Here is a 27,797-nt window from a genome sequence, read left to right on the forward strand (position 1 = left end):
TGGACAAGATCTTTAATCCAAGTCAAGTACCTGGGTTTTCAAGTTCTGTTTCTTTATAAATTATGTTTAACTTGTTTCAACACCTTTTTAATAATAAATAACTGATAAAGTTTAATTACGTGTTTTGTTGGTGTAGATAGATATCTTCCTTGTTCAACAATTAAAATCTTCTCAGGTACTTGATTTATAAAGGACAGTTTGAATACTTATACCTCACTGGAGTAACACTGCCTTATCCAACATATTTCTTATTGAGATATAATTTACATATTATAAAATTCACCATTTCAAAGTTGTTTTTAGTGTTTTCACAAAGTTGTGAAACCATCACCACTATTTAATTCCAGAACATTTGTACAACCCCCCAAAGAAACCCTTTAACCATTAATATACTTCCTAGTCTCCTTTTTCACCCCTACCAAACCAGCCCCTGGAAACCACTAATCAGTTTTCTTTCTCTATGGATTTGCCAATTTCATATAAATTAAATGATCCAATAAGTGGTCTTTTATGACTGGTTTCTTTTACTAAGCTTAATGTATTCAAGGTTCATCCGTGCTATAGAATGTATTAAAACCTTGTTTCTTTTTATGGTTGAATAAATGTATGGATATACCGCATTATTTATTCATTCATCAGTTGATGGATATTTTGGGTTGTTCCTGCTTTTTTGTTCATATAAATAATGGTGCTATGAACATCTGTGCACCAATTGTGTGTGTGTGTGTGTGTGAAAATATGTTTTCAATTCTATTTGGTATATACTTAGGAGTAGACTCTTTGGATCCTATGTGTACATTCTGAAGTACTGCCAAACTGTTCCCCACTGTTTCAGTACTGACACCATTTTACATTCCCACAGTGATATATAAGGATTCCAACTTCTCCACATCCTCATCAACACTTGTTATTTTCCTTTTTAATTTTAATTATAGCCATGCTAATGGGTGTGCAGTGATATCTCTTTGTGGTTTTGATTTGCATTTCCCTAATGAATAATGATGTTGAACATCTTAGTGCTTTATGGATCACTTGTATATCTTTTTGGAGAATTGTCTATTCAAATCCTTTCCCTGTTTTTTTAATTGGGTTATTATTATTTTTAATTGTAGAGAACACAGCCTCTTGTGTTTTTAAGAAAATCTGGCAAACTATAATCATACTCATAGTCAATAGTAACTATCAGAAGTAATTCTAGATTCTAGAAACTAATTTAACGCAACAAATGTGGTAAACTAGTCTAAAGTTAATCAGAAAAATAGAGCCTGAGATGTCTTTATTCTTCCTGCCATAGTAAGGGAAGCATAGTAAATATTTCTTGCTCAGTTCTTGCATAGTTTCAAGCTTATCATCTGCATAAGTCTTATTACTACCACAGATAGAAAATATAGGATATGAATGTATATAGCTCCCCCAGAAAACAGCAGTTTAAGCAGCACTTACCTAGTAATCACACATACCTAAATTCAAGTTCTAGTTCTGCCACCCACCATCAGGAGAACCTTGGCTGAGATGTGAACTCATCTCCTACAATTGGGAAAATTGGGATAGTACAGATCTTATAAAAGTATCAAAACAATACTGTATTTAGCACCACATTTCTATAGTAGGTACAAATAAATGTTACCTGCTTAGTTAGGTAAAAAGATTACACCAAAAAAAGACATTGGAGAAAACAAAATAAGGCTCATCATTTATTCAAATACCAGTTAATGAAGCTGTTTCAATGCATAAGTGACTTGCATACTTTGTTACCATTTAGGAAACTTTCCAGTTTCCCCTCCCCATTTTCATTGTTTCCCAAACTTAGCTAGATAAGGAGATATTATTTGAAAATACAGATTCTGGAATTTGCTTCACACTACCAAGTAGGAGCTTGGGAATTTATGTCTTAAGTTCCTCAACGATCCTATTGATTGGCCAAGTATAGAAAATCAATGCTATATATTTTTCTTTCTTTCCCAGAAAGACTGAAAAGTCTCAAAGTCAAACATTAAAGATAATCAGAATGCAGTTGGCTTGACTACTGGGATAGAAATGATCATAAATAATTTAATAGAAACTTTGGTCAGGACTGGAGGAACTGGTTGCTAGAGTACTGTCTCAAGCACAAGGAAGGCAAAGGTTTGCTGGGGACACACAGTCAGATGTTGTTGTATATGGAATGGGATACAATACTCCCAATTTCCCAGCCAGGATCAAGTTTCTTCCCCTATAGCTGTACCAAACTGAGTATATGCAAAACTGAAAACTGTTTTGATTCAAAAGTAAAATTGCATAATTCATTTCTTGGTTTACAACCTGTGAATTTAAAGTTATCATTAAATTAGTTGCTTAGAACCACATAAATATATTTTAGGAGATAGGGTAAATAGTGTAAAATGTAATAAATGGTTAATATGCTTTCAGATTATGCAGCATATTAAATTTAGCAGAACAGTTCAAGCAGACCTGTCTTAAGTTCTGAAAATAAAAGGGCATGTGGAGAAGGAAGAAAGGAGGCACAAAGAGGTGAGAAAAGAAGGAACAAAGGGGAAGTGTGTTTTCTTTTCTAAAGGCAAGGGTTCCCATAAGGAAAATGTTTTTGCCTATTTCATTGTTTTTTCTGTGCCCCTCTCCTCTGGCCTGTGGTTCCCTTGTATATATCACAGGAGGCTGGCCCTACCCCAATTAAAGCTCCCATCTCAGCAAACAGACGCTTTATTCCTCCAGCACAGTGCAAAAATCTCTTAGGAGGAAAGCCTTTATCTCATTCTTAACCCATTTTACCATCTCAACGTAACTTACCTTGCTTTTAAGCAACATTTAAAAAGTGCAGAAGAGCAATAACAATAAAATCAGGCCACTGGCAGAATGCCAGACCTCTAACTTTATCCCACTTTTCAAAATAAACTTGAGGGGTACAACTGCTTGTATTACCTATGTTGATTGAAATGTAAAATATCTATCAAGTCTTAAAAGAGTCAAATTCCTTTCATTTGCAGACAGTTCCAATTCTCTTAAATGGGCAACATTTAAAATAATGTGAGATACCAAAAAATAAAAATAAAAAAAAGGAAAGAAAAGAAAACAAGTAATGTCTAGCTTTCAGTAATACTGTAGGAGGTAAAGAGAGATGGAACCAGTCTGTACATTGTGTTAGTGTTTTTATTATACTAAGAAAAAAATTAGGGTTGAAACGGACATCCACAGTTATTTTATTATTGTTTTGTTCTGTTTTTATTTGTTGTAGTTATTTTCAGTTACCCTTTTATTTTTATGTAATTTCAGATTTATATAAAAGTTTCAAGAGCGGTACAGATGTGGAAGCAAAAAACATAGGGAATATAGTCAACAATATTGTAATAAATATACATAGTGCCTGGTGAGAACTGGAAATATTTGGGGGGGATAACTTTGTAAAATATATGATTGTCTAACCACCATGCTGTACACCTGAAACTAACACAAAATAATATTGAATGTAAATTGTAATTGAAAATAAAATTTAAATTAAAAAAGAGCAGTACAGAAAATTTCCATGTGTTTTTTTTTCCCCAGTCCCCCAAATGTTAAATTTTACCATTTTTGCTTTATCTCTTATTTCTTCCCCCTGTATCATTTGAGTGTAAGTCGCAGAAATGACTCCAGGTTTGCGACTACATTCTTCAGTGTTCTGCAGTGATTTGGATCCATGTTGCCAGCTGAGTGAGTTTCCAAACCGTCTGAAGCTCACAGGACGGAGAATTACAATGCCTCTCTCCCTAGGCTTTCAGATCAGCATCAGGCTCAAGCGCTGATGACAGGAACATCTCCCTGGGAATTCGGAACAGCTTCTGGAGTTTCCTGACAAAAAGAGGGCAGTAACAGTTGTTCTCTGTCTGGGTTGTTGCTTTCAAAAATTGCTCCAGTATTAAAAAAAAAACAACAACCTACAGTTCCCCTCCCACCTTAGGTGCTGACCTAATTTAGCTGAATGCATCCTGTTAAATATTTATTATACATCAGTTCATGGAAGCTCTGTATCAAATGGGTACACAAGGGCAATGCTCGCTGGGCAGGTTTCCAACAATCAGAAACACAGTGCCGAATCAGGAGGGTGGCTAAGCTCTGAAAAGAATAAGCGTGACGTGAACTTGACTCTTTGGACAAATGATCCTACGTGATAGTAGGAGATATAAAAATATGGGTTAAAAAGCGGAACCATAAACATCGTAAAAACAGTGTAAAAGAAGTTATATCTCATCCTCCTTAATTTATTGTTTATCATTCATATTTGCAGTTGTTCATTTTCTTGGACTCTAAGGGCAGATCCAAGTGTGGAGGATTAGGCTTTTACTACTTAGACGTTTCTTATTATGAAAATTAAATATAAAATTATAAACATAGAGTAGAAAAGTAAATACCTATATGAGAATTTTAACCTCAAAAGATAAATTTTGAAAAGCTGAAAAAATATTGTTACAAAATCAAAAATAGCTTAATAGTTTTGTTAATTACCTAGATGCCTCTATAATACTTACTCTGTATTTTTTTAGCTGCATAAATTGTTTATATGATAATTTTATATTATTTTCTATATAGAGAATATAAAAAGAATTCTATTTTACCTCTTCCATGATTGGGTAAAATTTCTATGAAAAATAAACTGACTTCTTTACTTGGACCAGTTTAAGCAATGGTTTAAACTGCGCTTTATAGTTATGTCCATCCTCTAGATGCTGCAGGGACAATGTTCATGTGATGAGCAACAGGACACAGGACATCAAGTCTCCTGTTGGAGGAACTTGTCAGTTTTTCCCAATTTGGAGCCTCTTGCTAGAGCAAGGCTAGAACAACAAGAAGACTTTGGGACGTGGGGGGTGAGAAAGGATGATGAAAAGGAACAAGAGCCTTAGAAAAGGAAGCAGAAAACAGGTGAGAAGAGGCTGAAGTAATTTTTTCAGAACATTAACTCATAGGTTTCCCATCACAAAGTGAATTTTTAAAATTGTTTTTCTACTACAGTCATTTTCTTTTTTCCCCCATTGCTCTCCCCTGCCCCACTCAGCCCCGCCCCCACACACAGTCGGTCCCCACCCTGCTGCCCATGTCCATGCACCATTTATAGGAGTTGCTTTACTCACAAAGTGAATTTAAATGCCAAGGGGCAGGAACACTTCCACTGTTGAGAAAAATAGTCTCAAACTATGGAACAAGCAGCCAAGAATGGGTAACAAGCATGATGAGGACCATGGAATTAACCATAGAAGTTTGTAAGCATGGGTGGAGGAGGTTAGTTTATCTTTGCTCCTGTGCTTGAAGAATGAAGACCAGAAATACAAATGCCATCAACATTTTGACTCTTCTCAGACTAAAAATTTTGGTTTCACATTTAAAGCCACGCCCATTCAGAAGAAGAGCATATTCATTGGGTTATGTGGTTGGGAGAAGGACAGCCAGAGAGGCGGTGGAAGCCGCCATGGAGCACTCCTGAGCAATCCACTGCGGGCCTGGGGAGATCACCGTCCAGGCAGCCCCTGCTCCAGAGTCATCAAGACTGCAGCAGAACCACGAACCCATCAAATCCTGAACCACTTTCTTTCCTCCAGTTCAGACTCTCCTGCTTCTATCAAATGGCTCCAGCAATCCTGCCTCCTCCACAAAACCCCTCCTAACTGAAACAGTGGCAACTCCCTTTGAACTTTAAATAAACACTGAATTCCCATGGTTCCTTTATAACTCCATTAAATGCACTTGCTCTCTGGTTGGAACATAATGCAAATCCTTTCAGGCTGCATTTGTTCAGTGCCCCTTGCTTGGGCTGTACAGCTTTCATATCCTGTCGGCCCTTCTAACAGACTATAAATTCCACACCTGATTCACAAAGCGTTTTGCTTAGAAAAGGCTCTTATAAAGTGAAACAAATATTTATCATTAATTCTTTATAACAAATTAGAGCTATTTTAGAGAAAATAGTGTAAAATCATGATAAATAAAGCAAACCATCTTTATGTCATGTATGCCCACCTCCACATCCCCTCATTTCTTCACCATCCTCACACTCCTGCCTCTTCAAATAATTTTTTTAATTACTCATATAGACAGATATATGTGGAATATAAACCTATATAAAATTACAATCTTCATTTTCAAGAATTATAAAATGAACACCTGAGCACTCACTTTAATAAAATCTACTGTGGACAGTCCTTGCGTGTCCCGTCCCAGTCACATTTCTGCCCTTCCATGTTCTGGGGTAACTATTATCCCGACTCTTGTGATAATGACTGAATTTTGTGTTGATCCAGATAATTGCTCTTTATTTTTTAGCCTGTGATTTATCTCTAACAATACATCATTTAGTTTTTTACAACTCAGCAGCCATCACCAGCCTGTCTGTGTAAGAAAAAGTTCAATATCGCGGCTGATAGAGGACATCTCCCAGAATGAAATTAGCTGAGAGGTTTCTTATCAGAGCATGGCTCCCGTTTCCCTGGGAAGTTACAAAAGTCATTAGCAGGAAGGAGAGGGAAATAGAGCGGGAAGGTGGGATTGCCAGAACTAGGGCATCTGGGATGTGCGTCTGGAGCTGAAGGTCTGGCAACCTGAGGGTCTGGAGAGGGGCCAGCTCTGCCTCCTTTGCTTCTAAGCTCCCCAGGGCCCACCTCCTGCTCTTAAAAGTAAGTGAAAGATCACTCTCTTTTACCTCATCCAAAGAATAAACTCCAGATTACTGGTGGGAAACTAAAGAGTAGTCAACCTGGCTAACTCTGAGTTGCCCTTCAAAATACAGCTCCCGGCTCGTTTCGGCAGCACGTATACTAAAATTGGAACAATACAGAGATTAGCATGGCCCCTGTGCAAAATACAGCTCACATTCATGCCTTTCAGTAAAACCTCCCTTACACTCACACACCCCCATGCCTGATGCTGTGTTCAGGGCCACCCCTTTCAGTCCCTTGGCATTATGTGCTAACCTCTAATTCCTCCTTACTCCAATTATAATCAGCTGCTCCATTATCCCACTTCTTCACTGAACTGGAAGCTCCTCGAGGGAACAGACCCTATCTTTTCATTTAATGCCAGCTAATGTTTCTTGAACTTATAAATGCGCACAAACCTGAAAATGTAAAACCAAGATTTAAACATCATAATGTATCAAATGTGATCTTGCTACCCTGAACTTAGTAGGAATGAGGGACTTCTAAGAATCTCTTCTGTTAAAGTGCTTCTGTGAAGTCTCCTTGCATTCTCTTGGGTTAAGGCATGTTACATCTCATGCACATGTTATAGTCTCTGTGTCATTTGTACCAGTAAGGAGCCTGTTCCATAGTGATGCACATGAAATAAAGGTGTTACAAAAAATATTTTCCACCTTTATGTGTTCCTGAAACCAAACACATGTGTATTAAACTAAATAAAAATATGATTCCATAATCTGCTTTTTATAAAACAATTAGAGGTTGTTTGTACTCTTATATTTAGAAAATGAACAGCAGGTAAACAAAGTATTAAGGATGCTAATACCTTTTACATAATCCTAACTATAGGTTTCTATAAATATTAGTGGCTTTACTGTTTTAATTAAGCTGTAAGATAAAAATTAGTAAAAAATAAAAAATAAAAATTGTGACATTACCCTGTCATCAGAATTAACCACATTACATTGCTGTATACCCTTTCAGATTTAATAAATCTTTTACAAAAAAAAAAAAAAATCAACCTGAATATGATGTTTTTTAACCACATACTTTTATTATTCAGTATATCTTGGATGTTTTCCTGTCTTAATAAATGTACTTCTAAAGCAATAATGTTTAATGTCTGTATATTAATCCATACATATATAGTAAAAGCATAATTAAAAAACACAGGAAAATAAACACATTATAAAAAGTGAGTGTTTTTATGGGTAAAATTAGATTTATGAAAGGTCTAACCATGATTATAAAGACATTATATTTTAAATTATTTTATACCATATATTATATATATAAAAGCTTATATATATCCTATTTCATAATGTATATATATCAAATATATCAAAGCAATTTCTTTCCATAAGCATTTATATTTTTCCAATCTTTCACAAAACAAAACTTGAATATTCTTAAATGGAAATGGTATGAAAACCTTTCTTTTTATTCTAGGATAAATTTGTAGAAATTGAATTGCTGAGTCAAATGGTTGGCACAATTTTAATGCCATTAATATATATTGCTGACCTGCCATCCAGAAAGACTGTGCGAATTTTTATTTCTACCAGCAATGTGGGAGTGTCAGTTTCTCTCAGTCCTCACCAACACTGAATGTAATTACATATTTAAAAAAATAATTGGCACTGGCTGGTGTGGCTCAGTGGATTGAGTGCTGGCCTGAAAACCAAAGGCTCACCAGTTCAATTCCCAGTCAGGGCACCTGCCTGGGTTGCAGGCCAGGTCCCCAGGTCTCCAGTTGGGGACGTGCACGAGGCAGCCACACACATTTCTCTCCCTCTCTCCCTCCCTTCTCCTCTTTCTCTAAGAAAATAAAATCTTAAAAAAAATTGCTGCCAATTTGATTAGCAAAAATATGTCTTCTATATTTTCTCTAATTTGTATTTCTTTATTAGTGTAAGAGATCCTTTTAAGTTTTGAGCCATTTCTACTTTTTTTTTATTAATTACTTGAGAATATTTTTCTTACACTTCTATTAAAATTATTATTCTTATTGATTTCTAAGTTATTTATATAATTAAAGGTATCAACCTTTTTGTTTTATATTTGGTAGTTAGGATAATGGCCTCCCAAAAATGTTCATAGCCTAGTCCCAAGAACCTTTGAATATGTTATTTTATACGCAAATAAAAATTAAGGTTGCAGATGGAACTAAGGTTATTAACTGACCTTAAAACAGGGAGATGATCCTGAATTATCCAGTTGACTCAATGTAATTATAAGGATTATTAGAAGTGGAAAAGAGAGACAGGGGAAGAATCAGAGTCAGAGAGAGATCTGAAGATGCTGCACTGCTGATTTTAGTGATGGAGAAATGGAGCCACAAACCAGAATGTGGGTGGCCTCTAGAGGTTGGAAATGGCAAGGAAACAGATTCTCCCCCAGAGCATCCAGAAGGAACACTGCATTGATTTTTGCCCAGGTAGACCCATTTAGAACTTCTGACTTCCAGAACTGCAAGGTAATAAATCTGTTGTTTAAAGCCACCAAGTTTGTAGTAACTTCTTGTTGCAACAATAGAAAACAGATATGCATGTTGCAAATGGTTTCCCAATTATTTATATACAGAATCTTTACAAAGTTAACATAATGTCCCTTATGATTTGTTCTTTTTAAAATGTGTTCACCACATTCCTTCTATTCTCAACTATAATGAAACATGAAATTTGCTCAAAAATACAAGTGGCTTAGCTTAGTTTTAAATATTTTTTTCTGTTTTAAGTGTTTTAAAAAAGGTGTTTTCTGTTTTTCTCCTATCTTCTCTCCTTTTTCTTTCCCTTTTCTTGGAGGTGGTTGGGGCCAATGAGGTTAGAAAGACAGGGAGGAAAGGCACTGCTAGAACATGAGGGGAGGATGGTGAGAACAGAGGTCAAAGTTTGATGGGATAGTCAGGAGGTTACTAGAGGGACTGAATAAAAGAGTAGATAGATGGAAGAAAGTGGAAATCAGGTTTCTTGTTGTTGGAGAGGGGTTTATAAAGCTGGAATTAGGGAAGGTTATGGTACAGGATTGCAACTGAGAGGGAGAGGGAGACAGAGATCCAGTAATAGATAAAGATGTGTGTGTACAGAAACATAATTAGATAACAAGTATATATATAAACATATTTCTGTATGTCAAGAGGGTCTAGGAGCAATGATACCCGAGCAGCAACAAGCACATGGAGCATCCAGATCTTGATTTCTAAGTGGTTCCAAAAAAGAAGCAAAATCTAATGAAGAAATACTTGATTCCAAGGCTCAGATAGGAAAAGCATAAAGTGAGTCAGTGGGCACAAAAATGCTCAAAGAATTATGTGAAAAATCTAATAACAAATAAAAAAACTCATAGGAATTAGCTTTAAGAGGCTTAAATGTCCAATTCTGAGATGATTAAAGCATCAGAAATAAACAATAATACAACCAGATTTTAACTCACTGGATGAAGAACTCCATCAGGCCTGAATAAATAAATAGATGAGTATCTGAATAAATGGATGAATAAATAAATAAACAAGAAGGAAAAGCTTTTACTTGCAGTATAATGCCAACAAATTAATATAGAAAGAATGATGACATGTGTCAAAGTGGGAGTTGAATCAGGTAGGAGACATCAGTGGATGCTAAAGCTAGTGGGTAGCAGCTTGATGAAGAATTATATATTTGCATAGTCTAGGAGTACCTCTTAACAAAATACCACCTATAAAGAGGGTGGCCTTATGGGTCAGGAATCTGGCAGGAACCAACTTGAACAGGTTATCAAGGTTAACATCTCTAATGGTAGGAAGGAATAACATGGAAGGACTAAATCTATGAGTACAATATATTTCTGTGGTTTTTTTTCTGATAAGAATGAATGGCTTCTGTCTGGACATAAGGAAATATCACATGGCCGTATGTTTATTGATATTCTTTACACTCTAAACCTGTAAGCTACATGAAAGTCAGGGAAAGACTTTGTAGCTGCTCCAGATTAAAGGAAACTAAAGAAATATGAAAAATAAATGTGATGCATAATCCTGGATTAGGTCCTGGACCAGGAAGGAAAAAGAGACATTAGAACAGTTAGGGATGGTCTTTGGAATGAATCAGATGGTAGCATTGTATTAATATTGATTATCTGGTTTTGGATGGTTATATTGGTATTATGTGGGAGAGTGTCTTTGTGTGAAATGTACCATGGAAACAAATACTCTCATAGCTAACATCTGAGAAAGTATTCTGTAGTGATCGATGTAGTACTCATGGGATACATTTGGGGAGATGCTGTCATCTTCCGTCACTTGAAAAGTTTGGGAACATGCTAAACATCCTCTTTTTCTTTATCAATTGTGAATTAATCAGCCATCCATTTCCCTGCATCTAGTTTGTATACACTCAAAATCTCCACCTACATAAATTCTTCAGGTAATGAGTTTCATAGCTTTACTCTTTGCTATGTGAATTAGTATTTATTTTTGGTCCCATTATTTTTGTACTAAAGGATTTTAAAATAAATCTACACTCTCTCTAAAATATCTTCTGAAGAAATAGTGTATAAACTCAGATAATTTTTCCTATCAAGATTTTTAAAATTTGGATCTATCGGATCTATCTTTATTAGTCCAAGGAAAATCCCTCTTTTCTTGTGTGTGTGTGTGTGTGTGTGTTTGTGTGTTTGCCTTTTTATCCTCCATTCCTATGCTCATACTCCTTTCCAATTGGCACTCATTCTGTGTTTAATATTCTTGATAAAAAGAGTTGTTTTATGTATATGTACTGAATTACCTAACTCATAATGTGACATGGATTTCACTGTTTCTTACCTTGCCCTTTTGAAGCTGACATTTTAGTAGAGGCAAAGGCAATTTCACTCTTAAAATAATACTTTCAGGTAAATGTAATAAAGGCAATAAACAAGGTAATATAGTAGTGATTGTGTTACTTCGCAAAGGGTGGTCTCTTCTGAGAATGTTATCTGAGCTGAGACGTGAAACATGTGTCAGGTTATGAAGAGGATCCAGACAAGGAAAACATAGGCTCTGAAGCAAGAGCAAACTTGACACGAGACACATAGAAAAGGCAACTGCTGTGTGTGAAGCACAGTGAGCCAAAGGAAAAGTGGTCATCAATGAGGCAGGAGAAAAAGACAAAGACTGGGTCACCTGGGGTCTTCTAGGCTGTAGCCAGGCGCATGGATTTTATTCTAAAAACAACTGGAAGCCTATGGAAGATGACAAAAGGGAGCAATGTTTTTATTTATAAATCTAACCTTAGTTGCTGTAAAGAAATCATCTAGAAAAATAGTTAAGAGATCATCTTAGTCCATGTAAGATATGATGGTTTGGAGAAGAGCAGCAGGACTAGAGATAAAAGCCTGTAATGTCATAGAAGCCCAGAGAGGAGAAAGCTTCAACAAACTTAAATAAGGTTGCAGTCAATTATTTCTGATGCTGCGGAGCTTAGGTATAAGAGGACAGAAAAAAGGATACTGGATTTGGCAACTTGGAAGTTGTTAGAGACAGAAGACAGACTGGAGGTCACTGAAGAGTGAATGGAGGTTTTCCATTAATACCAGATTCAGAGACTTCTGGCCAAGAAAGAGGCCTAGACAGACACGCTGCATCTCCCTCCACAACTAAGAAGGAATACAACTACCTCAAAACTAGAGATGGCCAGAAGTTCCAAAAAATCGAGCTGCATGGAAGTCCAACAAACAATGATATAAAGAAGAAATACTCATCCAGACGGGTAGGAGAGGCGGAGCCAGGGCAGAGAGAACATGGTGTGGTGGTGGCTGAAGGAGTGTTGGCAGCAGCGGCAGGCTGCCAGAAAGCGTAGTCATACATTTTAAAAATCAGGAGGGACACCTGGGGAGCACTCCCAGCGCCAGACCAGACCATGCAGTTCATGGTCCCTGTGCCAGGGAAAATAAAGCCTCATTGCTTCTGATTGTGCAAACCAGTGGGAGTTGGGGTGGAGGAAGAAACAGCTGGTCTCTCAACAGAGTCCATTTGTTTAAAGGGCCCCCACAGTCCTAGAATCCACAGACCCACCGACTCTGGGAACGACTGCCAGGGCAGCAGCTAGAGGGGTGCCAGTCCCTTACAAAGTGGGAGAACTGCCTGGAAAAGGGGCAAATGCTGAGCAAGCGACATTGTTACCTCTCAGACCCGTCCCCCACATACAGCGCCACAACGTGGTGAAACAGGTCACCCTGTAATGACAAGAAAACCTAAGGCTCCACCCCTTACGACATAACAGGAGCGACATCTCTACCTAAGACACAGAGGCAAACAAATGCAGGAGACCGCCAAGATGAGGAGGCAGAGAAGTATGGCCCAAAAGGGGGAATGGATCAAGGTGCCAGCAGGAGAACTAAGTGCTGAGGAGATAGCCAACCTAACAAACGCAGAGTTCAAAATACCACTGATAAAGATGCTCACAGGCTTGACAGATATGCTAAAGTACAGCAAACACATAAGGGAAGTGAAGGCTATGTTAAATGAAATGAAAGAAAAGAAAGAAAATCCACACAAAACCAATGGTGAAGGGAAGGAAACCAGGCTTCAAATCAATGATTTGGAACATAAGGAGGAAAACAACAGTCAACCAGTACAGAATGAGGAAACAAAAATTGAAAAAAATGAGGAGAGGCTTAGGAACCTCTAGGACAACTTTAAATGTGCCAACATACAAACCATAGGGGTACCAGGAGAAGAGTAAGAGTAAGAAAATTGAAAACTTATGTGAGAAAATAATGAAGAAAAACTCCCCATATTCGGTGAAGGAAATAGACATACAAGTGCAGGAAGCACAGAGAGTCCCAAACAAGCTAGACCCAAAAAGGACCACACCAAGACACATCATAATTAAAACACCAAAGGTTAAAGATAAAGAGATAATCTTAAAAGCAGCAAGAGAAAAGCAGAGTTACCTACAAAGGGTTGTCTATGAGACTGTCAGCTGATTTCTCAAAAGAAACTTTGCAGGCAAGAAGGGATTGGCAAGAAGTATTCAATGTGATGAAAAGCAAAGACCTACAACCAAGATTATTTTATCCAGCAAAGCTATTATTTAGAATGCAAGGGCAGATGAAGTGCTTCCCAGACAAGGTAAAGCTAAAGGAGTTCATCATCACCAAGTCATTATTATATAAAATGTCAAAGGGACTTATTTAAGAAAAAGATCAAAACTATGAACACTAAAATGACAACAAACTCACAACTATCAATAACTGAATCTAAAAAATAAAAACAAAATCCAACTAAGCAAACCAGACTAAGAACAGAATCATTTTGAGATCATTTGGAGGGTTATCAGCTGGGAGGGGGGAGGGGAAGAAGTGGGGAAATGGTGCAGGGGTTAAGAAGCATAATTGGTTGGTACAAAATAGACAGGGGGAAGTTAAGAATAATATAGGAAAGGGTGAAGCCAAAGAACTTCTATGCATGACCCACGGACATGAACTAAGGGGGGTGGGATTGCTGGAGAGAAGGCGGGTACTGGGCAGAGGGGAGCAAAAGGGGAACAATTGGGACTACTGGGACTACTCTAACAACATAATAAAATATACTTAAAAATGGAAAGAAATTTAAAAAATCATAAAAATGAAGATACATCTAAAACATTTTTAACTTATAGTACACACACACACACACACACACACACACATGTCTACATTTGTATGTATATTATTTCCTTCACAAATATTCCAATATCTTTTATTTGAGTATAAATTGCCTTATAGGAAATGTGCAACATCTTTCTTGCACAAACTACACTAAAAACCCATCATCTAAAAATACTTTGCTTTGCTTTCATTTAAGCCTATTGTGAAGCAACTTGAGCACAGAATCTTCCTAGATTTTTGTTTTCCCTATCTTTTATGATCCTCATCCACATATAACTTAGCCACATTAAAAAATAATTTATTATTTTTCTAGTTTTCCCAAAGCATTAAATCTTGTTTTCTTAGAAATAGCAGTTCCCCTACCTTTTGCTCTGATATTTTTAAGATTTACATAGCATTTAGTTAAATTTTCTGCTCACCTCCAAGTTTTCAATGAGCCTACCCATCAGGTTGACCCTAGCAGGTCCGGTAGTATAAATTACCAATCTAGAGTTATTGGGACTTGGTCCTCTAGAAACAAGGCAACATGTCAGGTCTTCTGCAGCATTAGCCATGGTAGCTTAGGATTGAGCAAGAGTTCCACAATTTCACCCCTGAGTACATTCAAATATCTCAAGTGGATGTCAGCCAGGCTTCATAAATATCTGCCCATGAGCAGTGTTTCAAAACTCAGACTTGTAAAAGACACTACCCAACCCAAAAGACAAATCCCTTCAGACACCTGAGCAACAGCCTAAGCCTCCCAAATCAGGTAAGGAGAACTCTCCCTTTGAATGCATTTAATACAGCCGTAGTATAATCAACCTAATTAATCTAAACAGATTTTAATTGGTTCCTCCCATGAAACATGGGACTAATATACAGAGGCCACCCAGGTTTGTTTTTATTTTAAATATGCTTTACTTATGTTTATTTATAAAATATCTGAAAATTTGTTTTGTTTTATTTTGTTCTTTATTATGATAGAATAAATTCTAAGAGCAATAGTTCTTCCTAAGAGCCATGATTTTCAACCTTTTTCATCTCATAGCACACATAAACTAATACTAAAATTCTGTGGCACACCAAAAAATATATTTTTTGCTAATGTGACAAAAATGGGCTTAATTTTGATTCATTCACACCGGATAGCTATTGTTGTGTTGGCTGCTGTCATTTTTTTAAATTTGACAATCTAAGGAAAAAGAGTCCAGTGCCCCTGATTAAATAGTCAGGCACTGCATGTTTTAAAATTTCTTGCAGTGCAATGGTTACAAATCACTGTTCTAGAGTAATAAACTGAGAAACAGAAGTCATACATGTAATGGGGTATCATTTATATTTCACAATATATGTTAGTATGCTATCATATTAAAGAAATATCTTTACTTATTAAAGAAATATCATATAGGAATAATGAGCTGTCATCTGCATCATAAAATATAACATCATAATGTCACTCATTATACTATTTCAAAATTGTCTTTCTTTCTGTTCCATAAGCCCTAAGCTCAAAAGGCACTGTCTTACTCTACCTACCATAACTTGTCACAAAGTTAGACACACAATAAATGGTACTTGAATTGGAATAAGAGTTGGGATTGTAATAAATTAAAAAATGCAGGTTTTTAAAAATGCAACTTCAAAGTTACAAATAATGAGAAGATGGGACCAATAATTTAAACATTTTCTTTTGACAACTGAGTTCTACTGGATTAAAAATGCGAAGCTAATCATACTTTACTTCTTAAATAAGAATACAAGAGCTCTCTATATAAAATGGTCAAAAAGAAGTGCTAAATCTCTTAAATAAGCATCACATTTAAAAAAAAATTTACTCTATCAGATGCTCAAGGTAAGTTATCAGAAATTAGTACAAAATTTTCTAAACACCTAACATGGAATCTTCTCCATTTCCCATTTCTCATGCCATAACTATCAAATGTTTGAATTTTCCCTAAGAAATACCTGATGGCTATAATCAGTGCTTAGAAGTTCAGGATACAAAATTCATGTTTCTCCCACCTATTATCAATTATACATTTTATCCCAAAGAGAAAAATACTTAAATCCAATTATCACAACAGTAAGAATTTCTTTTATTGTGTTTTCCACATAGAGAGAAATAAGGTTTTTTTGGTAAAAGTAAAAATCATTACAAAGACAATCTATTAATTGAACAGTAACAAATTGAATTAAATCAGTAACAAATAAAATTTAGCTTTAAAGGAGTCAAGTAGTCTGCATTTAAAATTCAATTTCACAAACATTCAAGATTAGTAAATTTTGGTAAAAAAAAAAGCAGGAAGGAAAAAAATCTTTTCAACACATAGTAAGTTATAGCATTTTTCAAATTTCTTTGGGAAAACACAGTATTGTTACTCAAGAAAAGCCTTTTAAGAAAGACAAGTGCTTCAAGTCAAGTGGGCTTCAAACAAAAAAAAATACTTTAAATTTTTCCAAGAAATTAAACTGTTAAAAATAGTCTTTTGTTTATTCCTTTAATTCCATGTTGACAAATAAGTAAACAAAAGGCAAAAAAGTTTACCTGCATTTTCATGTAATAAATTCTAGATCTATAAAAATTTCCAGGTATGTCTACAAAGGCCATTGTTTGACCTTCATTGATCCATTTCTATGTAGTTAAAAAAATACAGTATCAAATCTTTCTCCCTTCCCCCAAAACCAGAAGTAATATTTTAAGTCGTGAGTGTGTAAATGTACCTATGCATATCCTCGAGTGTACAAACACACAAACAACACTTTACTTGGAAAATTATGTTCATCCTACTGTAAACACCTCTTCCTCTATATCTGAACATTTCAAAATAGTCTTTGGTATTATTAATCATTGTGCTTTGACATGGAAACAAGGGATTTCTGTAGCAATGCTACAGAGACATTGTTAAGATATAAATAAGAAAAATGCACTTGGAATAAGTTACAATTAGCTGCTTTTGCATAATTTTCAAAACTACAGTGTATGCCTAGTCACAGTTTTATGAGAAAAAATACCTCCCTTTTCAACTCCTTAATTTTAAGGAACACTTAATCATTTTGGCTAAAAATCCATTTTTGGAGTGGATCTGATGGATTGCATGACACCAAGCTTGGATGCTCTCCATTTGCTGAAAGGCACATCTTTAAGAATGGATTATATAGAAGTTGGTCCTAGAATAAAAAGAAACACAACAGACATTAAGTTTCAAGACTCATAGTTAACTCATAGTTAATTGAAGCTAAAGGGAGACCTGCACACCAAATGTATACCATTCTTTTGTTTTTGTTTTTGTTTTTTTAATTTTAGGGAGACAGGAAGAGAGGGAGGAAAAAAGGGAGAAAAACACTGATGTGTGAGGTATCGGTTACCTCTCACACACTCCCAGGCAGAGGCCTGGCCCACAACCCAGGCATATGCCCTGACCAGGGACGAAACTGATGATCTTTAGATCATCAATCTACTGAACTACACCACCAGCTAGGGCCAAATGGTATACCATTCTTAATAGGCTCCCTTTCTAAGATCAACTATGTCTGTTAAATTCTTGTAGGTTTCCAGTATAAACAACACCCTTTATGATATTACAAAAGGTATTATATAAATGAAGAGAGGTATACAGAGCAAGGTCTCAATCGAGTTTTTAAACAACATTTTCAACACACACACACACACACACATATATTTATCATATATATATATATATATATATATATATATCCATAAGTGATAAACTCTTTAAAAAATGTAAGTCATAAGAGTCAGTTTTATAATGTTCTTGCATTACACAAAATAATTTTCAGGTTGGAATTACTAGGTGCCAGCTAAGCCCTAAAATATGTTTTTAAAAACAGAAAAGAACTTTTATATATTCTCTGAGTTCTAGATTCACATAAGTACTAAAACAGGGAAGGAAAAAATTAAGCACTTTAAGTAAGAAAAAATAATGATATCCTTTTCTCTCTGACAAGAAGAAAAGAAGTTTGTCTATTACAAGAAGCATTATAAGAAACTTAAAAAAAACAAATACGGGCAACAACTATTAATAATTCACAGAAGTGTTGAGCTACATAAACCATGCTTTAAGCAGCTCTCCAATTATTTTGTTTCCAAGAGTTTTTAACTCATAGATATAGTCTCTTTTATCACATGGGTAGACAAACAATAACAAAGTTAACAAAAGCAGAGAAATTTTGATGAGTAACATTAGTAAAATACAATTCATGCATTTTTCCAGGTAAGCAATTAGAGCTATTCAAAATAGTAATTACATAACAGGGTGAATTAAATTGCACTGAGGTACCTTTCTAATCTCCCATATCTGTTCTCCAGTGGCAAATGTCTTGTGACCTTTGTAGGTACATGCATTCAGCTGAACAAGACCTTGAGCAGCATGGAGACATAATTCCTTCTGGATGTTATGTCGAATTTCACGTTGAGCAGAGTACTCAAAGTACTGTGAAAGAAAGAATGCCATTACTGACAAAAGCACCCTACATGCTCAGTTGCAAAATAACAGTCCAATAAAAAAAAAAAAATCAACAACTTACTGAATAATGAAGTCATGTCTATGTGAACAAAATAATACAATAAAAATTGGTATCAGAAACATAAGCTGAGTTTTTATGATAGAAGATACTATACACTTTCTCCAGCCTATCACCAACAGATTGACACTTAACTTAAGAAGTTATGGCCTTCCTCTGCATATCAGAAGTTGGAAGTTAGGTAGGACAGAGGCTAGGATGGGCACTCCATAGAGAAGGGCCTGGAAAGCTCTAGCAAACATACTGCCTGTCTCTGCCTCTTCACAAGTGCTCCTTCTCTCTTATTCATCTCAATTGCTGGCATTTTCATTTAACTAGGAACATTTAAAAGGAGTAATCTTACCCTGGCCAGGTGGCTCAGTTGGTTGGAGCAGCGTCCCATACACAAAAAGGTTGTGGGTTCAATTCCTGGTCAGGGCACATACCTGGGTTGTGGGTTGAATCCCTAGTGGGGGTGTGTATGGGAGGCAATCGATCAATGTTTCCTTCCCTCTCCCTTCCTCTCTCTCTAAAAATCAATAAACATAGCCTTGGGTGAGGATTTAAAAAGGGGTGGAACATAATCTTCATGCCTCAGTTCCCCTGCCTGTAAAATGGCTAATTTAAAGGTCCTACTCCTTAGGGTTTATAAAGAGAATTGGGTAAATACATGCAAACCACAACAATAACTGGTTCATGGTAGGCATTCAATATATTTTAGCTATTATTACTATTACTACTGCTTCTTTCTCCCCATATGTTCAATAATTAGTCCCTTAGTTCTACTGAATTTTCCTCGTAGATGTGCCCATCCCACCCATCCTTACTCCATATCCTCACTTCTCTTGTTCAGGTACTCAAAGTATCTACTGCAATACCTCTAGTCATCTTCAATTTCTGCTCCTCTACTTCAATTCACTCTGCTGTCTGGCTAAATGGAAACTCACTCTGCTTCAGTTTACTGTTAGTCTTTTATTTTATTTTATTTGATCTCCTACCTTCCCTGATGAAGTGAGTCACTGCTGTTACTAAGATTAAGCCCACCCTCCTTAAATGGTACAGGAAACTCCCATTTTCAATCTTTTATCAGCTATTCCCCCAATTATATCCTACACCCCTTTCACACAATTCTACCATGCAGAACATGTGTAACCTTAACTCTAAGACTTTGCTTGTTGTGTTCTGCCTGGAATATTCTTCTGGATCCTTCACTGTCTAGCTAACTCCTTTTTTTCTTCAAAAGGCCAATTCAAATATTACCTTCCTTTTTTAGTTTTCCCTTAATTTGTCCTACTGCACAAAATTACACCCTTTTCAGGGCTCCCATAGTCCATCAGAGATAACTTCTGCTGCACTCTATTGGAATTGTGTATGTAGCTAGCTGGCTTCACCACAGACCAAAGTCAAGCAGTGTAATGAGTAAATAACATTCATTACAAACCAAATACTTCATAATGCTGATATATCAAAGTTAAATAACTGATATAATTGATTCTCAGTAGTAAAATAGTTTTAGCTCTAATATTTATTGAGCCCTTATTATGTCCTAAGCAGAGATTGTTCTAGACTCATTATGTGTATTACATTAGACACTCTACAAACATTAGGTGAATTAATCTAGAATTCCCTTGGTCTTAGTCTCATGCTTAATTTACCTCCTTCTACAAATATAGTCAGTCATTTTTATAATTGATAGTTCTTCAGATGGAAATATTGAAAAAAATGGGTTTAGGTCATGAAAACAATTCTCTGACTATACATTTTTAAGAAAAATAAATCTTATTATTTCAAAGATGGTAAGAAAGGCTGTCCTGTATTTTACTTTACTCATATTATTATTTTTTAATCATTAAAGGGATGTTATAAGTAATGTAAAATTGTTGAAGATATTTAGACAACAACAAAAAAAGAGTACGTAATTTGCTAGCTGAGAACACTGACAAAACTTACAACTTAGAACCAGGACAAATACCATGAAAGAGAAAGTGGAAAAAGCACAACATTGTGTTAAAAAGCCATAATGACAGACTGCATTGTACAGTTTGTCAATTTAGTCACATTATCAACATACTTATTTTTAATTGGTATATACAAATATGGTTACAATGAGGTTTTATGTTATAAAAAATATCATTATCTGGTCAAAACAGTAAAAAAGAGCATGAGAAAATGATTGAGATAATATCTCAAAAATGTTTAGCACTTGTAACTAAAATTCACAGAGTACTTTAAATGTGAATTTCTGGTCAAGCTGGTGGTGTAGGCAGATATGCCTCACCTCTTTGCACAACCACATCAAAATTACAACTAAATTATAGAATAACCATCACTCAGAACCATCAGAAATCAAACTGAATGGAAGTCTGACAACTACAGAATTAAAGAAACCACATCCATCCAGACTGGTAGGAGGAGCACATATATGGAACAGGCTGGTCCCACACCAACGAGTGGTGGATAAAAATTCAAGAGGGATATCTTGAGAGGGAAGAGTCCCAGCCCCACACCAGGCCCCCCCAGCCCAGGATTCCAGTGGCAGGAAAATAAGTTCCCACAACTTCTGGCTGCAGAAGCCAGCAGGGATTGAATTGGTGGAAGAAACTGCTGGAGCCCCATGCAGTTCCCCTGAAAAAAAACGCACTCATGGCCTCACCTATTCAGACTCCCTCCCTCTGAACTCCAGTGCTAGAGTGGAAGCTTGAAGGGCACCAATGGCATACTGGCAGAGGCTGAAGTGTCTGGCATTGGGGCAAGCCAGAGGCCATTGTACCTATTCTGAGCCCTCACCCTGCAGAGCCATGAAGCCAGCAAGCTGGTGGCATATCTGAGACTCCATCAACCTGGCTAACCCTATTTGACCTTTTTTGGAGAGCCCCAGAGACTCTGCCCCATCCAACTTATGGGCTGACCCAAGAAGTTATTCCATATGAATGTCTGGTCTTGGTTCTTGCTTCACAACTTCCTAAATCCTCTCAAACAAGCAACAGCTGGCCTCAAGTAGCTCTAGGCCCAGAACTAGCAGCAGCCAGCCTAGATTCACAGCTTGGCTTTTACTGGGAATCTCCAAGCTCAGCACAGGTAGCAGTCATCTCAGATTGCCTTATAGCTCAGGCAGGGCACCCTGGGAAAAAACACATGTGGGGGCTGACCTTGACCTGAACCACCTGGGAAATACCATGGCCAGCATACCCAGTGGGCAGCTACAAACCACGTTGGAGCACCGTCACTCTGCCCCTGCACCGCTGATCTTCCACGGAGGGCAGAGGGTGGTGGTCAGTGGTCACAGCCAGCCCTTGCAGCTGTCTGACCTGGGTGAATCCCTCCCATTGGTCTGCCAATAGCAACCAACACTCAACTACAAAAAGAGGGTATATTCAGCCCACACGAAAGGCACACCTCAAGTACCTGGCTTGGGTGATAAGGGAGGCAGTGCCACTGAACCCTACCTACAACACATACATTAGGCCACACTACCAAGACACAGAGTCAAAGTAGCTCTACCTAATACATAGAAACAAACACAGGGCAGCTGCCAAAATGAGGAGATAAAGAAACATGGCTTGGATGAAAGAAGAAATCAAAACTCCAGAAAAAGAACTAAATGAAATGGAGATAAGCAATCTATCAGATGCAGAGTTCAAAACACTGGTTATAAGAATGCTTAAGGAACTTAGTGAGGACCTCAGGAGCATAAAATGATCCAGTCAAAAACAAAGGATACAGTAATTGAAACAAAGAACAATTTATAGGGAAAGAACAGTAGAGTGGATGAAGCTGAGAATCAATTTAATAGTTTGGAACATAACAAGGAAAAAAAACAAGCAATCAGAACAAGAAGAAAAAAGAATCCAAATAAATGAGGATAGTATAAGCAGCCTTTGGAACAACTTCAAGCATTCCAACATTCACATCATAGGGGTGCCAGAAGGAGGAGAGAAAGAGCAAGAAATTAGAAATCTATTTGAAAAAAATAATGAAAGAAAACTTTTCTAATTTGGTGAAGGAAATATACATGAAAGTCCAGGAAGAACAGAAAGTCATAAACAAGATGGATGCAAAGAGGCCCATTCTAAGACACATCATAATTAAAATGCCAAAGGATAAAGGTGAAGAGAGAATTTTAAAAGCAGCAAGAGAAAAGAAGTTAGTTACCTACAGGGGAGTTCCCATAAGGTTGTAAGATGATTTCTCAAAGAAATCTTTGCAGGCTAGAGGGGATTGGCAAGAAATATTCAAAACTATGAGAAGCAGGGACCAAGACTGCTCTACCCAGCAAAACTATCATTTAGAATCAAAGGGCAGATAATGACCTTCCCAGACAAGAAAAAACTAAAGGAGTTTATCATCACCAAACCATTATTATATGAAATGTTAAAGGGACTTATTTAAGAAAAAGATCAAAACTAGGAACAGTAAAATGGCAAAAATAGATACCAACAACTGAATCTAAATAACAAACTAAACAAACAATAGAGAGAATCATAGATATGGAGAGCATTTTGATGGTTGCCCAATGGGATGGGGTTTGGGGGAATGGGTGAAGAGGTGAGGGGATTAAGAAATACAAATAGATAGATACAGAATAGCCATAGAGATGTAAAGTACAGTATAGGAAATGGAGTAGACAAAACTTATACTGATGATCAATGGACATGGACAATGGTGAGGGGATTGCCTGAAGGAGTGGGGGGTGCTGGGTGGAGAGGAGCAGCAGGGGAAAATCAGGACAATTAATAGCATAATCAATAAAATATAGTAAAAAAAAAAAAAGTAATTTAAATGCAAGGCTTGACTGAAAATAAATTTAAAGAAAATAAACCAAAATAAAATCGATGGCTGAGTTAGGTGATAGAAGCCAGAGTTATCTTCTTAAATATAAACCAGTAATTATTATTCTCTTGCTCAAAACCTTCAGTTGGCTTCTGTCACACTCAGAAATAAATCCAGGTTCCTTATCAAGGCCTGCAAAGGCTAGAGGGCTAGGACACTTACTGGTATCGCTGACCTCATTTCCCACTCTTCTCTTCCTGGACCACTCTGCTCAAGTCACGCTGGCTTTTGTGTGCTCCGTGTCCCTGCCACCGGGCCTCTGGCCTTGCACTCCCTTTGCCAGGATGTTCTCCCCCTAGAAAATGGTTCCTCTCCCAGGTCTTTCAGGCCTCCACTCTAAGGGTCACCTTTTCAAACAGATCTTCTTGAACCTTGAAAATTACCCCCCAACACACAGACACATTGCTCCCTGCCCTGCTTTATTTTTCTTCACACCGAGAATTACAGTTACTTTTGTCCTTTCTTTTTAGCTCCACTAGATCAAGGACTTTGTTTTTTTCACTTCTGTAACAATGCAAGTTACTTTATATACCGTATACAAATATTCACTGGGAGATAATGTGAATTATTTCTCCAGAGAAAAAACTGTAAAAACATCTTTATGGTAATGATAAGAACAATGTGTAAAGGTAAAGCAATGTGTAAATGTATCTGCAACTTTTATGATAAAAATAATGTAATGCCAGAGAAAGTCTGAGAGAAACTTATAAGTATTTACATTTAGTAATAAGATTTTTACTAATGATTAAATATTTCTCACTGCTCAAAACCTAATTTTTATTAGCATTGTCCAGTGTTATTTCCAAAAGAATGTAATTATTTATAAATTACTTTTTCTTCTTTAGCCCTGGCTGGTTTGGCTCAGTGGATTGAGCGTCGGCCTGCGAGCTAAGTGTCGCTGGTTCGATCTTCCAGTCAGGGCACATCAGAGAAGGAAAACTCTGACTCCAAAAAACCTCCGCTGCCTTGCGGCATACCTCTTCAGGGGAAAGGCTAAGGGAGTAAACCCCGACAGAAAATCCGGAGCCGGAGTCCCTAAGGCGGTTTGACGTTGTAGTCAACACCGGCAACTCCTGTGGCGCACCTGAAGCCAAGCTGTATTGACTCCGTCTTTCCCTTGGACCCTTCAGCTGCGAAGAGAGGGGGGGTCTGCTGCATGGGCAACAGCAGACCCTCCATATCACCCTGCCCAGGCTCTGTAGCTTCAGCTTCACTGGAGAGGACACTCCAGCGTCATCGCAAGATGTCGATTCAACATGGGAGGAGACAGATACCGTGTCACTCCCGAGTCGGACTGCACAGCCATTCTCGGCGGTGCAGATAGACTCTTAAGAAGCTACACCATCGTCTCTCGAGACGGACGGCTGCCGATACCGATACCGATACTTTTTCTTCTAATATATAGAAAGGAGATTTTAAAAATATGCATTTATATCCATATACATACACACATACATACATATATATCTATATGTATATACACATACATATATATCTATGCATCTCCATGCCATTTCAGAATTACATATTAACAATTCAGCAATAAATTTTGTTCACTGGCTCTGGCTTCTGGGCACCTGAATCATCTGCCCTCAGTGGATTGACTGGTTTGGATGAGTAAGGGTTGGAAATGATTAAGATGAGGCTAATGGATAGGAAAAAACATGGAAGAACATGGACCAGGAGATAAACTGATCCTTTCTTCTTAAAACTGACATTGTCAAAGCCCCATCATGCTAAAATATGACCTTGTATTTAATATTGTGAAAATCCTCCATATACCTCTTGAACTCTATCACCCAAATACCTACAATTCTAAGAAAAAGAAAAGAAAAATATATCTGCTCCTTTCCTTAGCACACCTTTCTTCACAGTCTTCTCATTCTGTTCTCATTCCCACTAGCCACCTCACTAACTCCTATGTACCTTTCCCAAAATGTTTTCAAATGTCATCTCCCGCCCTCCTCAGAAATGTATGGGCATCTAGTCAAATTCAGATGCCCTTCTGCACACCCCCAGAGCACTGTGAACACTTTATCCCAGACCTTATCATCCTGACTGTAACTGCTAGTTTTGAAACACAGGGTTTCTGAAGGAGTTAGAACCTAAATTGCTTAAACCCAGCAGAATATCAGACATGCAGGGGTCACTCCATGAATCTGTTGAATTAATAAATGAAAGAAAGAGACTAATAATTCCAGGAATTCACTTGTAAAAGGCAAGGAAAGTACTATTCACTCAAAATAATACTTTAATATGTTCTCTACCCATGGTAGGCCAAATTGTGACATTTGAGTCTACATTGGTAAAACCAGTCAAAAAGTGGTAACAAGCAGAGATTTCATCAATCAAAGAGAATCAAGAACATACCTTGTTTTAGACATTTACCACGGCCCACCGAAATAACTTACCATGCTGTTCTTTTGTTATTAACATGATGTAATTTGCTATTGAATCCAGTTATAGTTTCTTATGTAATATAATTTTATAAAACCACCATGCCAATAGTCACCCAATATCAAAATTCCACATAAAAGACCCCATTTTTTTATTTCAAAAGGCATAATTCTATTATTTTCTCATTTGCCTTTCTACTGAATGGGCAAGCACCTTCAAATTGTTTTTACAGCCAGAGTAAAAACAAAATAAAGTACCCTCCAACTTTAATATAAATTGCCAAACTTAATCTAAAAACATTTCACACCCCAGTTTTCCTGAATATAAAACTGATTTAGGACTTCTGAAAAACATGTGACAACTTACTTGTGTTTTTAAGTCCTAATGAGAAGGAAGGATTTTTAAAGTAGCGCTCACCTGGTTTCCCCCAAGTCCATGACACGTATACAAAATTAATGGCTTGCCTCCTTGATTATTTTCTCCAACATCCAGACATAAAGGCCGACCAAAGCTTTTAATCTAAAGAAAAATTTTCAGGTTATAAATTCTTAAATCTATGTGGTTTTATATATTTCTTCAATTGATTTCAAGAAGTAGTGTAAATAATAATATTGTAAAATTTCAAAGGAAAACAACCAGAAAGTATTTCAGCAATTTTCCCTGAACCACATAAATGTTGGTGGCAAGGAGTATACCAAGTAGAAAGGAACAGAAAAATACTTACATATCCAGATATAACAGGATTAAGGTCTGGCACATATGCTTCTGGGTAAATATTGTTCAGATACCATGTAAAATTTTTACATTGAAGGCGGTGCTTTATTTCAAATCTTTTTGAAAGATCCCCAAATGATTTCTGGAGAAAGATTACAAGTGAAGAGAAGGCTTAATCTAAAGAGCCCTGGTAAAATACTCCAAATACTAACATTTGTATTTATCTTTAGGTCTTAAAAAAAGTTTCTGGTCTAAATACAAGGTGAAATTTAACTGAACTTCCCATTCATTCAGGCAATAATTAGAGCCTGCCTGGCCATTTCCGGTTCCAACGAGAATCAGGTAGCACCGTGGTGCTGACAAAGTACTATTTTATTCTTCCTTTGCACCACAAACCTTCCCCATGGGACAAAAATCTGTAGAAAAATGCTATGGGCAGAGAAATGGTGGTGGGAGCATTCGGAACTGATTCTAAAAGTGATCTGTAAAGTGAGGTGTGAGAAAGCAGGTATAGAGGATGTGCCAACACATAATGTAATTTACATCTTTTTTCTAATCAAGACCACAAAAAACAACACAGTTGGGAATAATTTTTTCTAGTTTTAGGGGAGTAGCTGACTTCTAACAATTTTCTAATAATATCCTAGCAATTATAATGTATTGGTAGAAAAGGCAAGTTTTTAATCAATTGTATTTTATCAGGTTGGTGCCAAAGTAACGTCCGACTTTTTTAAAAGAAAGTTTTAGTTAGTATTTATTAAATTTGTGCCTCTTCTTATAATTTTTTGATGTCACAATGACTAATTTATACCTTATTTTTTCAGATTATCAAAGTACTGTTCATAATCGTCCACAATATTTGTACCCATGTTCATCCCATGTAAAGACCACAGTAGAAATGTTTTACTGTATGAGTTTCATAAAGGTGCCAATGCAAGCACAGCAGCAAAGTCTATTCAGAGCACTTATGGGGACAATGCAGTGACTGAAAGAAGTTGCAGGAGGTGGTTTTCCCATTTCTGAAGTGGGGATTTCAGTTTGGAAAATGAGCCAAAAGAGGGTCGTCAAAAAAAACTTGATTCTGAA

The 27,797-nt window shown here is 36.7% G+C and overlaps 1 protein-coding gene and 1 non-coding gene across 4 annotated transcripts in view; one reads left to right on the forward strand and one right to left on the reverse strand.

Annotated features, from left to right (window-relative positions):
* Positions 1-6,758: 6,758 nt before the first annotated feature.
* On the forward strand, positions 6,759-6,861 carry LOC150022152 (U6 spliceosomal RNA). Its single transcript, XR_016513545.1, has one exon. It is a non-coding gene; the product is annotated as a U6 spliceosomal RNA (small nuclear RNA).
* A 9,464-nt stretch (positions 6,862-16,325) lies between these two features.
* GALNT3 (polypeptide N-acetylgalactosaminyltransferase 3) overlaps positions 16,326-27,797 on the reverse strand; it is a 71,598-nt gene continuing 60,126 nt past the window's right edge. For all 3 annotated transcript variants that reach the window (XM_090280414.1, XM_090280417.1, XM_090280422.1), the window contains 4 exons: positions 26,722-26,853; positions 26,415-26,516; positions 18,548-18,700; positions 16,326-17,417 (listed from right to left, as the gene is read on the reverse strand). In XM_090280414.1, the coding sequence (XP_090136540.1) occupies positions 17,295-17,417; positions 18,548-18,700; positions 26,415-26,516; positions 26,722-26,853 (510 nt within the window). In that variant the 3' untranslated portion in view covers positions 16,326-17,294. The remainder of the gene's footprint in view (positions 17,418-18,547; positions 18,701-26,414; positions 26,517-26,721; positions 26,854-27,797) is intronic.

Source organism: Furipterus horrens, unplaced genomic scaffold, assembly GCF_987537825.1.
Source record: "Furipterus horrens unplaced genomic scaffold, mFurHor1.1.pri manual_scaffold_1, whole genome shotgun sequence".
In the NCBI taxonomy this organism is placed as follows: domain Eukaryota; kingdom Metazoa; phylum Chordata; class Mammalia; order Chiroptera; family Furipteridae; genus Furipterus; species Furipterus horrens.